Source organism: Alosa sapidissima, chromosome 9 (assembly GCF_018492685.1).
Source record: "Alosa sapidissima isolate fAloSap1 chromosome 9, fAloSap1.pri, whole genome shotgun sequence".
Lineage (NCBI taxonomy): Eukaryota > Metazoa > Chordata > Actinopteri > Clupeiformes > Clupeidae > Alosa > Alosa sapidissima.
In genome coordinates this window covers 23,994,293-24,009,518 of record NC_055965.1, presented here as the reverse complement: position 1 = coordinate 24,009,518, position 15,226 = coordinate 23,994,293, and the positions used below count along the sequence as shown (strand labels likewise).

Genomic DNA, 15,226 nt, shown 5'->3' with positions numbered 1-15,226 from the left:
GCGTACAACAAGCCTGTCGGCCAGTCTTGTGACAGAGCATCCAGGCCCAAACTGCCTCCCTGTCCCACGAGAGAGTACCACTCTGGGCAGTGAGTCGTTTCTGCCGACGCAAACAGGTCCACTTGTGCAGTCCCATACTGAGCCCAGACCTGGCTGACCACCTCTGGGTTCAATCTCCATTCCCCCGGGAGTGGCCCGGTCCTGGAGAGAATGTCGGCCGCCCTGTTCTCCACACTTGGAACGTGTACTGCCCTCACTGAAGCCAGACGCGGCCATGCCCATGACAGCAACTCCTCCGCCACCTGGAGGCACCGCCAGGACCTCGTGCCGCCTTGGTGATTGACATGATACACCGCCGAGGTGCTGTCTGACCTCACCAGAACATGTTGGCTTCGCCACCCTGGCAGGAACCTCTGCAGGGCGAGATGGATGGCCTTCAGCTCGAGGACGTTGATGTGCTCTGACGTCCAGGAGGGAGGCCACACGCCCCTCGCTGACAGCCCTTCCCAGACAGCTCCCCAGCCTGTCAGAGAAGCGTCTGTCGAGATGACTTGCCTCTTGTGAGGAAGGCCCCCCAGTGGAACACCCTGGAGTAAGAACCTCCTGTACGTCCAAGGACGCAGGGCTCGGATGCAAGCAGGAGACACCCGCAACTTCACATGCCTGTCGTCTCTCGGGTGGAGCTGAAAGGCATTGAACCAACACTGCAGGGGGCGTGCCTTCAGCAGGCCCAATGGCAGTACCGCAGCTGCCGCGGCCATTAAGCCCAACAGCCTCTGGACTTTGTGGGCGGTGACCAGTCTGCCCAGCCGAAAGCCTGTCAGAGCCTCGGTCAAGCTGTCTGCCCTCCGTGGAGTGAGAGACGCTGTCATGCTGACCGAGTCGAGGAGGACACCAAGGAAATCCGCCTGCTGGCGGGGCTGCAAGTTGCTCTTTTTCCAGTTGACCGTGAAACCCAGGGCCTGGATATGGGTCAGAACCGTGTTGGTGTCGTGCACCACCTGCACCTGAGATGGGGCACAAATTAGCCAGTCGTCCAGGTACGGTAGGATCTTTAGGCCCTGGACCTGCAGGGGGGCTAGCGCGGCTGCCACTACGCGAGTAAAAATTCTGGGGGCCAGTGAAAGGCCAAATGGGAGGACCTGAAACTGGAACACCCTGCCTTGGAAGGCGAAGCGGAGGAAGGACCTGTGTGCTGGGCAGATAGGGACGTGGAAGTACGCGTCTTTTAGATCCAGAGACGTAAACCACTCCCCTTCCTGGATGGAACGAATCACTATTCCAACGTGGACCATTTTGAATGGCAGCACCTTGAGGTACTGGTTCAAGGGCCTGAGGTCGAGGACCGGCCGGTAACCTCCGTCTTTTTTGGGCACAATAAAATATTTGGAATAAAACCCAGTGTGCCGTGCGTGCAGCGGTACTTCTGAGATGGCCCCTTTCAGAAGCAACTCCTGGACCTCCTTGACAAGCACAGAATTTAAAAGGGGGTCTTTCACAGACGTCATCTTGACCCCTGAAAACGTAGGGGGCCGCCGTCGAAACTGTAGGCGGTAACCGTGAGTCACCGTAGCCACAACCCAAGAGTCTGGCACAATCCCTTCCCAGGAGGTCCTGGACAGCTGGGAAGGGCAATCAACGGGCAGCCCCGGATCCCTAGGCAGGACCGCCACCGCGGCCTGCACCTCTGCCTGCGCCCCGTCGAGGTCTTTGCTATCCTCTGGGCCAGGGAGTTGGGGCTGAGCTCTGGTCTGGTGCACGAAAGCGCCGGTCCCGTGGGGCAGCATAGTTGATACTTTCCTGTGGTGTTCCTGGTGTACCTGTGGACCTCCCCTGGCACTGTGGATTCATCAGTTGGCTGCACCATGTCTGAATGTAGCTCATCCAGGAGGCCGTCCCCGCTTACGTCATCGATCGTAGAACGAGGGGCATGGAGAGACAGCACATCCACATCACCCAGATCAACATCCGCACCATGGCTCTCAGGCCTGGATGGGGAGAGACCTTCCTGGCCAGGGGGCAGAGAAGGGGATGACGTGCCCTGGAGACCCTCCAGCCTGTCCATCCTCCTAGCCAGAGCCTGGAGAGCTGAGAGAATCTGAAGCGACTCCGTGCCATTACCCTCGGTCACGGCAGCTGGAGCCGAGCGCTTAGCAGGTCCAGGGACCTCCACCTGATCATGCCTGGAAGGGGACTCATGTTGCCGTTTACGCTTGTGCGTATGCTTACGGCCATGCCTATGAGAGTGGGATGGTCGGTCGGGTGAGCGCCGCCTGTCCCGTCCACGCACGTGGCCACATGCCTGGTCAGCCCGGCGGAGCCGTTCCTCCCTAGGAAGGTCACAGGCTGCGCTGCAGGGGCTGTCGACATCCTCCAGGAGGTGGGCGGCCCCAAGGCAAGCGGGACACTCTCTATGCCCGTCATTGGGGGCCATCGTGGCCCTACAGACTCTGCAGTAGTGTGCCGCCATTGCCTACCACAGAAAAACACAATGCAATACAACACAATACAATACAATAAGGCACTTACCTTGGCCGTACAACGCACTGGGTCTGCAAGCAGCAGCCCGTAAAGAGATGGTGTAATACAGTACACGGGTGGCCTGAAGCAGCGTGCGGACACGCTTAGCAGGCTCACACTGGCCCAGCTAGCTGCGGACAGCAGCGACGGGGTACACAACAGATACACAAAGAAGGCGGCCACCAGTGCGCGAACGCACGCGGTGGACAACTGGAGAAAAGACACACAGCAGCCCGCACCTCGTGCAAGACTGCACCTAGCAGACACAAACAGCTAAACTTACCTTTTGCAAGTAGCCTAGCACACAACAACAAAGCTAACAAGAAGCACACAGTAACATTAGCGCCTAAGCGGCCGAGCACATACGCGCTGATCAGGCCCACACAGGTTCCGGCTGCCAGAGCAGTAAACAGAAATAATAACGATGGCCCACGCCGGTGCGCAAACGCACCCAGCAGGCTCACACCAAGCCCAACTATCCGCGAACAGCCAGATAAGGTACACAGTAGTTAACAAACAACAACCCGGAAACCTGGCACACACAAAAGGAAAATAACACTGAAACGGAAGCCCGCAGCAGTGCGCGAACGCAGGCAGCAGGCTCACACTAGCCCCTCCGCCGTGCGGTATGGGGTGAACTCAGGAAAGGCGTCAACAAGTTAAACAAAGTTAAACAAAGTTAAACGAAGTTTCCTGAAAAAAACACAGGTTACTGCCACATGCAGACTAACAAACACAGTCAAAGCAAGAAAGCAGTGAAAGTACGTACTCACGTATCACAGGTCTCAGATGAGGCGATCAAGGTGAGAGACTGAACCGGGAGCAATCTCCGCTATTTACAAGCTTGAGTCGTTCTGCTTCCGGAGGTCATGGGCATGACTTTGTTGACATATGGTCTCGGTGATAGGCAGAACGAAGGTGATCATTCCTTTTTTAGACCGTAGTGACGGTCAGAGTGAGGTCGAAACAGATCCGGAATGTTTCATTCGTCCCCCGTTTCAATCATCCCGGTTGTACCCTGGATTTATGCTAACTAGCCTACTCACAGCCATTTGAGAGAAATGCAAATGAAATCGCTTGCCTTGCTGCCGAATAGAATTAATCAGCCTTTTAGGCTCACTTCAGATGGATGATGCAATCAGTTTGAGTTTGAAAGGGAAAGATATGTAATTTACAATGGGAAATTCAGAAACAAATGATGTGAACCCTATGCCATAAGAGCAGGGGGAATGATAATGGACAGGTCTTCGTTGATCCCACCTTTAGCCTGCTTTTCCAGGGTCAGATTAAGCCGGAAGTTGCTGCATGACTTATCTTGATCCGTGGGTGAAGCATAGTACAAGGTCATCACCTTACAGATACAATGCAAAGGTTCAGTCATTAGCATCGCAAAACTTGTAGCAGCACTAAGAAGTTTTGGTTAAAACCAAGCAGCACATCTCGTTTGTTATATCATATGCCTCTCCTTTGCTCATATAGTTCACAATGTCGTGCTGTAAAGGTATTTTAACAGTAATCTAAAAGAAACTCTGGCAAGAGTATATAATGAACTGTCCTCATTTATTTATATGTTAATTGGCATTTACATATTTACCGTAAAAGTTTAAATACCATATGTCGGGGGAAATCTTAAACTGAACAGTTTAAAAACCATGACGGGGGAAATCTTACTGAAAATGTTCCCTCTCCACTTCCTTTGGCGGTGACAGTCAAATTCTGGTTAAGATGGAGCTGTGGAAGGAGAAAGCAATGTATTGGTATATTGAATTGGATAATGAATAAAGCGATTTTTTATATATTAAAAAAATAGCTATTGGTGACACACTGGCACTAATATTGATGTTAGGCATGTGTGTGTAAGAGTGTAAATGTGAATGAATTCTGTGGCTACCTTATCAGAGCGACTGACATAGGCATTTCCCTTATTGAACGTCCACTTGATGGGTTTGCTGCGACCGGACACATCAATGTTGACCTCTAAATTGACTTCATGCAGCATTTGCATGCTTCTCCTGTATTCGGCCACAGCTTGATAGACCATCATGGTGGACTGCAGACCGGAGGAGGGCAAACGAAATGATGGTCTCCAGATAAGCTCAGTAATTCAGTCAATGAAAATTGATCAATGATGTTTTATTAATGACAGAAGGAAGATTCCTGAGTTTTACTATGTGCTGTACAGCATTAACAGTACATGGTTATTTAGCCTCAAATTATACGATGTGATGCACTAACGTGAGTTTAGCTCAAATCTTATGAACTAATGTGTGAATGTGATGTATTTTAGCACATTTTTTACCTTTAAAGTAATGGTGCAGAAAAGTGCATGCACAGAGAGGTATATCTGAAGTGAAACTGTTTAATCCAGACAGGAATAGGAACGTGCCTGAGTGGAACTGCCTAATCCAGACTGGAATAGGAACGTGCCTGAGTGGAACTGTTTAATCCAGACGGGAATAGGAACGTGCCTGAGTGGAACTGTTTAATCCAGACGGGAATAGGAACGTGCCTGAGTGGAACTGCCTAATCCAGACTGGAATAGGAACGTGCCTGTGTGAAACTGTCTATGTCTAATCCAGACGGGAATAGGAACGTGCCTGAGTGGAACTGTCTAATCCAGACAGGAATAGGAACGTGCCTGAGTGGAACTGCCTAATCCAGACGGGAATAGGAACGTGCCTGAGTGGAACTGTCTAATCCAGACTGGAATAGGAACGTGCCTGTGTGAAACTGTCTATGTCTAATCCAGACGGGAATAGGAACGTGCCTGAGTGGAACTGTCTAATCCAGACTGGAATAGGAACGTGCCTGTGTGAAACTGTCTATGTCTAATCCAGACGGGAATAGGAACGTGCCTGAGTGGAACTGTCTAATCCAGACTGGAATAGGAACGTGCCTGAGTGGAACTGTCTAATCCAGACTGGAATAGGAACGTGCCTGTGTGAAACTGTCTATGTCTAATCCAGACGGGAATAGGAACGTGCCTGTGTGAAACTGTCTATGTCTAATCCAGACGGGAATAGGAACGTGCCTGTGTGAAACTGTCTAATCCAGACGGGAATAGGAACGTGCCTGAGTGGAACTGTCTATGTCTAATCCAGACGGGAATAGAAACGTGCCTGTGTGAAACTGTCTATGTCTAATCCAGACGGGAATAGGAACGTGCCTGTGTGAAACTGTCTATGTCTAATCCAGACGGGAATAGGAACGTGCCTGTGTGGAGCCGTAGCCTCCTCCCTTCCTCCTCTGTGAGTTAAGCCACTGCACGACGTCGCCGGCCCGATCAAACTCCCTCATCCGCAGCAGGGCCAGGAGGGCGTAGCCTGTGGCCTCCAGAGTATACCGGTGACCGCCAGGAACTGGCCACACCGGACCATCTGTAGGAAGACCGGATCAATTCAATTTTATTTTATTTGCATAGAGCCAAAGCCGAAATGCCTTAGAGCAGACATGGAATGGAAAAATTATTTTATCTTGGCTTTTGTTGAATATGGAGAGTTCGGTGCATGGCCACAAAGCTACCATGAACCTATTGTCAATCCTTCATTTGCAAATGTAGGAGATTTGAAATAACCACTTAAAAATGTCCAGACAGACTGATGCCAAATATAGACTGTGACGCAAACCATATGTCCGATCCCCCTGATTCAGGTAGTTGCTGGAGCCTGTTATCAGGGGTCTCTGGCCCCAAGGCAGCCAATCAGCGAAAAGCTCACAATTATTAATGTGGGTGCCAGATAAGCATGAAGGGCGCTAAACAAGGGCGCCGCTAGGGTTGTATTCCATAGTCTGTACCATGCGTGTAGCCTGGATACCAGACTCTCTGACTGTAGGGAAAAGAAATCGAGCAGAAGTATGTAGACAGGCGGAGCCAGGCTACCATGCGTGGCCCAGGGCGCTATTTTTTTTCTTTTAGTATTTTCTCTTTATCTTCATCTTACACACTCTTTGCTTTTTAGACATTTATCAAAGTGCTGGGTCTGACAACAACAGTAAATGGAACTCTCTTGATACCCACTCTCCAAGTGGGTATATTGTAGTAAAGTCACACATATGGGTCAATCTGTTGTTCACAGGCTGTTAGTCATCTACATGTATGTCCTTCTCACACAGGTTACATGTTTTCCACTCACCATCTAGGTTGTGTTGAAAGAGAATGTCTTTGTGAAGTTTTCCAGAGTCGGCGAGGGCGTAGGAGACTATCATCACAGCATATGGGTTCTTTAGTGTAAGGATTCTCAGATGCAGGTACCGGGAAGCTTTCCCCATACTCACCAGTCGACTCTGTAATAATAAGACAAACCAAACGGTTAATGGCCGCGTTCACAGCAAACCATAAAACTCTGATCTTCTCACTGGTCACTGTTCTCCTCAAACAGATTTGATTAGTTTCAAGTGCTTCCACTGGAAATTATTATTGTATTATTGGCAGGAGAACTTGAACCACGTCAATTGATTGTCCACACACTATATACATATACACACTTTATACAACAGAAGAACAGCAGTGGCGGGCCAACTAGGGCAGCCACCAGAGGAGACTGTTGTATAGTATCGTAGTAAGTTTGGCCAAACAGTCTTGTCAATACGAGCCTCAAATTATTGGAACAGCCTTCCTATTGAACTCAGAGAAAGCACCATCTATCATTTAAAACCACACTCAAGAGATGGATTAAAAACGATCAATATTGCAATCATCAATAGCTGGTTTACCTTATCCTATGCACTGCCCTTCTTTGTATTGTACTTACTTTTTATTTATTTTACGGTCCCTTGCTCTTTTCTCTGCCTTCTTAATTTGCTTTCTATCTTTCTTGCATTATTTGTATTAATGTAATGTGATGCTGTGTTGACCTGCCAAGGGACAATGAAAATAAGCTTTTTTTCCTAATTCTGATACATTTTGAGTGTAAACAAAAAAATTTAAATGAATGTGCGTTGTCCCTTTTAAATAAACAATTGAATTTCCCCTTGGGGATCAATAAAGTATCTATCTATCTATCTATCTATCTATCTATCTATCTATCTGTCTGTCTGTCTGTCTGTCTGTCTGTCTATCTATCTATCTATCTATCTACCTATCTATCTATCTATCTATCTACCTATCTATCTATCTATCTATCTACCTACCTATCTATCTATCTATCTATCTCTATATCTATCTATCTATCTATCTATCTATCTATCTATCTATCTCTATATCTATCTATCTATCTGTCTGTCTATCTATCTATCTGTCTGTCTATCTATCTATCTGTCTATCTACAGTATCTATCTATCTATCTATCTATCTATCTATTTATCTATCTATCTATCTATCTATCTCTATATCTATCTATCTATCTATCTATCTATCTAAATAAAAATATAAATGATTGATGAATGATAAAACTGATGCTGATAGACAGTACTATCACCTGAGGGGACAAATCATGAAATGAGGACAATCAGGTCTCACTCACACTCATGTGCTCTGTGCAGAATCTCCTGCCCTCCTGCATGGCAATGAGCACAAACGCCGTCAGAGAGGCATCAGAGTCTTTCCCATACACTTTGCCCTGCGAATTAGAGGCCATTCATTAAGCGCTTGTTTAAATGGGGAAGAGAGAGAAACCTTTATGAAGGTGGTTGAACTTGTGAAGTCCTTGTATTGTGTTGTGTAGTGTCGGTTGTTTCCTCACAGAGAAGCTAGACAGGCAAGTAGGCAAGAGATAGAAAAGAGAATTTTCCACTCTGTAGAGAAATATAGAGGTTGGAAAGGAAAAAGGGAACAGGTAATATTTCAATGGTTATATTTCTGTAGTCCCAATGGTACATAAGACTTATATGCACTGCAGAAATGTACTTGATGTAATAACCAAGATATGTGTTATTTGATATATAACTAGACACATGCTGGAGCTAATGTCAATGAACCTGAATCCTAAATAATAATTTTGGTAATTTTGTGCATGAATGACTGCAGTGGCTTTTTCAATCTAACCTTTTGTGAATATCAATATATGTATGACTTAATAAGAGGAATAATGCTAAGCATGGTCCGTTTACATTTATGAACTTTATGCTGTTGTGTTTAGGCAGAAAGGGGTTTGGAGCGAGAAGTTGAGCCCCTAGGAAGGAGATTGGCCGTTTACCATGCCACTCAACTCACTGTGCTGTCCATGACAAACGTGACTGGTGCATACTCTCTGAAGGACCCGTCCGCCTGCTGAGTGTTGAGGACTAGCCACTGGAGGGCGCTGCACACCAGCTCCTCATCAACACTGATGATGTCATCAGCCATGGACAACACTCTAACCACGAAGGCTGTGAGCCTAAATGCAAGGCAGTAAATGGCAGACAATACAGAAACAAATTGTTAAACGGTTTGTCATCTTCTCACAGGCCATTTGAAAATGGCCTACATTCTGGCAAAAAGTAGAACGAGATTATTTAATCCTGTAGGCTTGTCACATTAGTTTCTGACAGGAAGAAAAAAGGTAATCGATATAGACCCTTGAAGTTTGCCTACAAAAAGGACCCAAAACTGCCATCTTTGCCCAAATAAGGAGATCCGGATATCCTCATATGGACAAAGATGGCAGCTTTGGGTCCCTTTTTTGTAGGCGAACTTCAGAAGTCTATAAAGGGGAGCGGCTCACCAGGTGCTGCTCGGCGTCTTAAGGAACGCTCCATACGAGCCATCAGGTTTACGGAAACTGCGCTGCTTTTGGTAGCCTGAACGAGGGAATGAGGGGAAACTCAGCATAAACAATTACATCAGATAGATAGATAGATAGATAGATAGAGATAGATAGATACTTTATTGATCCCCAGGGGAAATTCAAGGTCTCAGCAGCATACATAGAACACAAACACATTTTGTAACAGCAGAAAGAGTAATTAAAGTATATAATATAAAAACACAACTAAGCAGGAAGTACAGTAGAAGATAAAGAATACTAAAATACAAATTATACTAACACTTAATACAATATATAAAAATATACTAAAATACAAATTACAAAAATACAAATTATACTAACTAACACTTAATCTAAATCAATTCTAAAAACAGTATCCACATAGTGGTGATTAATAAATCAGAGGCGCTTGCAATGACTGAGGCAGGGACTGAGCCTGTGATTCTCTGTGCATAGTAAGGTATGGTAAGGTGCTCTAAGGTGCTCTGTGTGAATGAGTGTCATGGTGGTAGTGCAATGGTGATAGTGGTCATGGTGATAGTGCAAATGAGTAAGTCAACAGTGCAACAATGCAGAAATAAAGTAAAGTAAAGTCTATATATCTATATATTTAACTATTTAGGAAAATGTATAAGTGTGGCCACAGTTCAGCTGTGGCATGGAGGGGGGGTTATGCATATGTGCTAATGTGCTAATATAGCACGCAAACAGTGAGGCATAAAGACAGTAGTACAAGTGGCTAGTGGACAGACAGTACCAAACATGGAGGGGGTGAAGAGGCAGACAGACTATGCAGAGAAGTCTATCTCTCCTCTTCCCTTAAGTGAGGCATTGAACAGTTCAATGGCCCTGGGGACAAATGACTTTCTCAGTCTGTCCGTTGTGCAAGGCAGTGAGCGAAGTCTCCAGCTGATTAGGCTCTTCTGCTTGGAGTGGGTGACACTCGTTGTCCAAGATGTTGATCAGTTTGTTCAGGGTCCTTTTGTCAGATAGTGAAGTGATGCACTCCAGTTCAGCAAACTTGAGCGAAGATAGTAGTGATTGTCCTGATACCTTAATCAATACAATCTAGAGGCTATGGGACTTACCCATTTGGATGTACTTGACTGCTACTTCTCTTTCGTCCACCCCCACTTTGTCCCACTGATTGGTACGGTCCAGATAATGAGTGGCAATAAGGGTCATTGCCATGGTGACCACATTCTCTTCTCCGTTCCCATAGGGAAAATTAAAGAGAGAGCCCATAGACTCTCCACTGATGGCGTTCACAATAATATCACTCAACTCCTGGCCTGCACCAAGGCAAAAAGAAGGGATAAGAGGAAAAAAAATATATTAAGCTGTGGTTCTACACATTTCTGGTGACTTTTGATATTAAGATATCGACATGGACAGACCAGCACTGAATCAGGGTTTAATCGTATGACATACACATGCCTGAAAGTCGTTGCAGAGGTAATAAAAAATCCATGACATGAGAGAGACTTTCCTGAAATGTACTCATCATCACTGAAAAAAGAGAATTTCTTGCTTGTCTGCTTTAATAGTTACAGCACATATTCAGTGTTTATTTACCTGTAATATAAATGAATGCCATAATAGCATTTCTGCTTCATTGCTCTGAATGACAACAATTAGATCATATTCCTTTTTTTTCATTACTTTTTCACTTCCAAAAAAGGAAGGCTGTTGAAATGTTGCAAATCTAATAGCCTAGAGGCTGGACAAAAGGTACCAACATGTTTCAGCCCCAAGGCAAAGCACGCCCATCTGGAATATGCCAAAACACTCTCCTTATCTGGGTTGTCTTGCTGTATGTGTGTGAGTGAGTGTGTGTGTGTGTGTGTGTGTGTGTGTGTGTGTGTGTACACACTGTTGAATTACCTTGTACTCGTATGTGTGTGCTTGCCGGTGTGTTTGGCACTTGGCGTCGGAGGTGTTGAAACTTGACTTCACTTCTCTGTTCCCCTCCTATTACCAAAGACACACAGAGGTGGTTAGAACCACAGGACACACATGTAAAGGCATATATATAAAAAAAATAATTGTTCTTTTCTCTCTCTCTCTCTCTTTCTCTATCCTTATAATATTAGAAAAGTACCTAGAATAATGTCTCTGGATTTGTGATTTGTGTCAGACAAGTTTTCAAAAACCAGTAAAGAGACTGTTAAATTAATTCAAACTACTGTAGTAAAAGGTAATAGTTAAAGCGTGTTTAACGAAGTACTTTAAAAACAGTACTGTTCAGCCCACTCACCGTGCAGAGATGGATTGAGTGGAATTGTGTCGACCTGGATCTTTGTCAGCACTCCCTCAGGCTGAAAGGCAGAAACACTCATCACAGTCCTCAGATCAAAGGATATATCGAACATCAGATATCGAACATATAACAGAAAACACTCATCACAGTCCTCAGATCAAATTATATATTGAACATATAATAGGCACATCACATTAGTTATGTCAATAATAATTAACAACTGTGCAATGAACTAAATAATAATAATAACTAGATGTACCGCAGAGCGGTACAAAATATGACCGCCGCCCAGTCCAGCACATGTTTTCCACAAAAATAAGTCACGCTGAAAGGCATATATGATTCTAACTGTCTCACTGAATTGCATTATTCACACTCAATTCTCACTGGTATCTGCTAGACAACAAGTACCAAAACATGATTAGTTCATAGATTTCACATGTAATATACATTTTATACAACCCCTCCCCCATCTTGCCTGTTCATAATTCTGAGTAATTCTTGAATTGTGTGCATGTGTGCGTGTACATGTTCATGTTTATGTGTGTGTGGGTGGGTGTGTGTGCGTGCATGTGCATGTGCTTGTGTGTTTTCCTGTTTATGTGCCTGTGTGTGTGTGCATGTACATGCATGCATATATATGTCTACTGTGTGAGTATGTGTCATACGTAGGATTACTGTGAATGCATGTGTGTGCGTGTGTATCTGTTTATGCACATGTGTGCATATGGAATGGGTTTACATGACCCCTGGAGGCAAACATACGCAAAAAATTGGTCATCCTAGGCCCTACGGTTCTCAAGATATTCACAGAAAACTATGTCTGCCCTACCCTCCTTTCGGGGGGTCCAGTCCAGCGGGGGGGCTACAGATCAAAACGAAAAATGACGGTTCCATGCTATCCATGTGGGGGTACATGCCCACCAAGTTTTGTGTACCCCGGTCTTTCAGTGTCCCGGGAATCCTTGTTGGTGTACGTCACTAAATGTACACATAAATTATTTTATTGTAAGGCCCCCCATGAACGAAAGTACACAAAACTCGGCATGCATTCGGAGGGTGTCATAATGATCCTACACTTTTAATTTCGTGCAGTTTTGACCTTGTCAGCCAGAGATATTGTGATGAAAACACCTAATTTTTTGCTTTTTAATTTTTAACTAGGTGGCGCTATACATGAAATAAGTGGTAATGGGATGGGCTGACATGCCCCCTTAAGACCAACATACATAAAAAAGGTGGACCTCCTAGGCCCTACGGTTCTCGAGATATTCACAGAAAACTGTCTCCGGCCACCTACAGGCCAGTTGGTGTATAGTAACATAAATTAATTTATTGTGTGGCCCCCCATGAACGGAATTCCACAAAACTTGGCGTGCATACAGAGGGTGTCATAATGATCCTACACTTCCAATTTCGTGCAGTTTTGACTATGTTAGGTCACAGATACCTTCAATTACAACACCTCATTTTAACTTTTTTGTGTTTAACTAGGTGGCGCTATACATGAAATGAGTGGTTATGGAATGGGTTGACATGGCCCCTTGAGATCAACATACAAAAAAAAATGGTCCTCCTAAACCCTACGGTTTTCGAGATATTCACAGAAAACTGTGTCTGCCCTACCCTCCTTTCGGGGGGTCCAGTCCAGCGGGGGGGCTACAGATCAAAACGAAAAACGATGGTTCCATGCTATCCATGTGGGGTTACATGCCCACCAAGTTTCGTGTACCCCGGTCTTTCAGTGTCCCGGGAATCATTGACGGAAATTTGGGCATGCGAAAAAGAAAAAAAAATCTGACTAAACCTATATGACCGCCGCTTCGCTGCGCGGCGGTCATAATAATCACACCAATGCATGATGTGTTTGTTATGTTTTTACTCCGCTACCCCAGGACTCACCACTACACGTAGTTCCTTCTTGATGCCATCACCGTAGAATGCGTCGAATACTGCCGCCTTGACCTCAATCGTGTGGGTGCCGAGAATCATGGGAATGATGATGAAGGAGACGTCTCGTGACGTCATGCCCTCCAGTTCCACTGTCGTCTGAAAGCTGCCCCTCTTTGAGGCCACACTGCACACGTGCTCCGTCTCCAACAGCTCCACCCGCACCTATGGCAGGGACACGGAACACGATGGGGACCAACTCATTCTCCATATCTACCTATGGCAGGGACACGGAACACGATGGGGACCAACTCATTCTCCATATCTACCTGTGGCAGGGACACGGAACACGATGGGGACCAACTCATTCTCCATATCTACCTGTGGCAGGGACACGGAACACGATGGGGACCAACTCATTCTCCATATCTACCTGTGGCAGGGACAGGGAACACTATGGGACCAACTCATTCTCCATATCTACCTGTGGCAGGGACAGGGAACACTATGGGACCAACTCATTCTCCATATCTACTCATTCTCCATATCTACCTGTGGCAGGGACAGGGAACACTATGGGACCAACTCATTCTCCATATCTACTCATTCTCCATATCTACCTGTGGCAGGGACAGGGAACACTATGGGACCAACTCATTCTCCATATCTACTCATTCTCCATATCTACCTGTGGCAGGGACAGGGAACACTATGGGACCAACTCATTCTCCATATCTACCTATGGCAGGGACACGGAACACAATGGGGACCAACTCATTCCCCATATCTGTCAGTGTAACCTGCATTGAACCGCACCACTCAGCCCTGCACCTGCCCGGCCTCGCACACACAAACAGCAGCACCTCGGATCAGGAGTCAAGCGTGCTAGCAATCAAGCTGCTAGCGCTCACTAGCACATCTCCATTTCCGTATCTATCAACTCAACACACACAGACACACACATATGGCAGGAACAGGACAGACTATGGGGATAGGCTCATACTCTGCACTGCAATGTTGAATTGCAAGTCCAGAATCAAACAACAACCAGTCATAGACTGGTTTTCATGTAATATTACTGCTACCATGTAATCTTACGTTACATCATATTTAATATCACAGGGTGAAAAAAAAACATTGTTGGATATTTCAGATCTTGTTTCTTCTTGTTTGACGCTACCAAATAGATTATGGGGACAATCTGTATGCAGGCCCTGTCAACCCTAGGGTTACACTTCTCATTTCCCTACACACCCACTACAGATGTGACAAATAAAGGGGGAGGGGTTCTCGTTCACTTAACGTAGCCTACCTGATCACTGACCGCTTGACAGATTGAAATAAACATGAGCCTTAGTAACAACAAATTTGTATTCCAAAGGCAACAAAAACAATATCACGAACATTGTTGTGTACCAGAGTGTACGGCCTCTGCTAACTTTAACGGTACTCTCAGTTTTTTTTGTCCAAAAAGAAAGAAAACATAGAAAGACTATGCTGAGGAAAAACTGAACAAAGCAACAAGCATTGGACTGAAATTATTGTTTGGTGTGTGGGAGCATTTGAGCTCACACAACTGTGCCTGCACGTACTGTAGGATCCTCCCCATGGTATCGGCACAATTACTTTGCACATCTTAGCGTTAGCACACACATAGTGCACTGTGCTCATTATCTTTGCTTGTTCTCAGTTGACCCTTCAAGTGCATTAAGGCCCAGGTGTTCAGTATACTGTACAGAATACAGTAATATAAAGTGTCGTTTTAATAAACTTAATTGAATTACCTTCATAGAGTCCTTTGGGATTTTGTGAAGAACAACTGCTGAGTGCAGCAATGTAACAATAATAACTGTGTTGTCATCTACATAATGAA

The 15,226-nt window shown here is 45.5% G+C and overlaps 1 protein-coding gene across 2 annotated transcripts in view; it reads right to left on the bottom strand.

Annotated features, from left to right (window-relative positions):
• Positions 1-15,226, bottom strand: part of LOC121719385 (complement C3-like) — a 34,523-nt gene that overhangs the window by 6,954 nt on the left and 12,343 nt on the right. For both annotated transcript variants that reach the window (XM_042104928.1, XM_042104927.1), the window contains exons 21-32: positions 13,366-13,578; positions 11,461-11,521; positions 11,088-11,174; positions 10,292-10,495; positions 9,162-9,237; positions 8,672-8,834; positions 7,983-8,078; positions 6,654-6,804; positions 5,734-5,897; positions 4,412-4,570; positions 4,192-4,251; positions 3,781-3,871 (exon numbers count right to left, since the gene is read on the bottom strand). In XM_042104928.1, the coding sequence (XP_041960862.1) occupies positions 3,781-3,871; positions 4,192-4,251; positions 4,412-4,570; positions 5,734-5,897; positions 6,654-6,804; positions 7,983-8,078; positions 8,672-8,834; positions 9,162-9,237; positions 10,292-10,495; positions 11,088-11,174; positions 11,461-11,521; positions 13,366-13,578 (1,525 nt within the window). The remainder of the gene's footprint in view (positions 1-3,780; positions 3,872-4,191; positions 4,252-4,411; positions 4,571-5,733; positions 5,898-6,653; positions 6,805-7,982; positions 8,079-8,671; positions 8,835-9,161; positions 9,238-10,291; positions 10,496-11,087; positions 11,175-11,460; positions 11,522-13,365; positions 13,579-15,226) is intronic.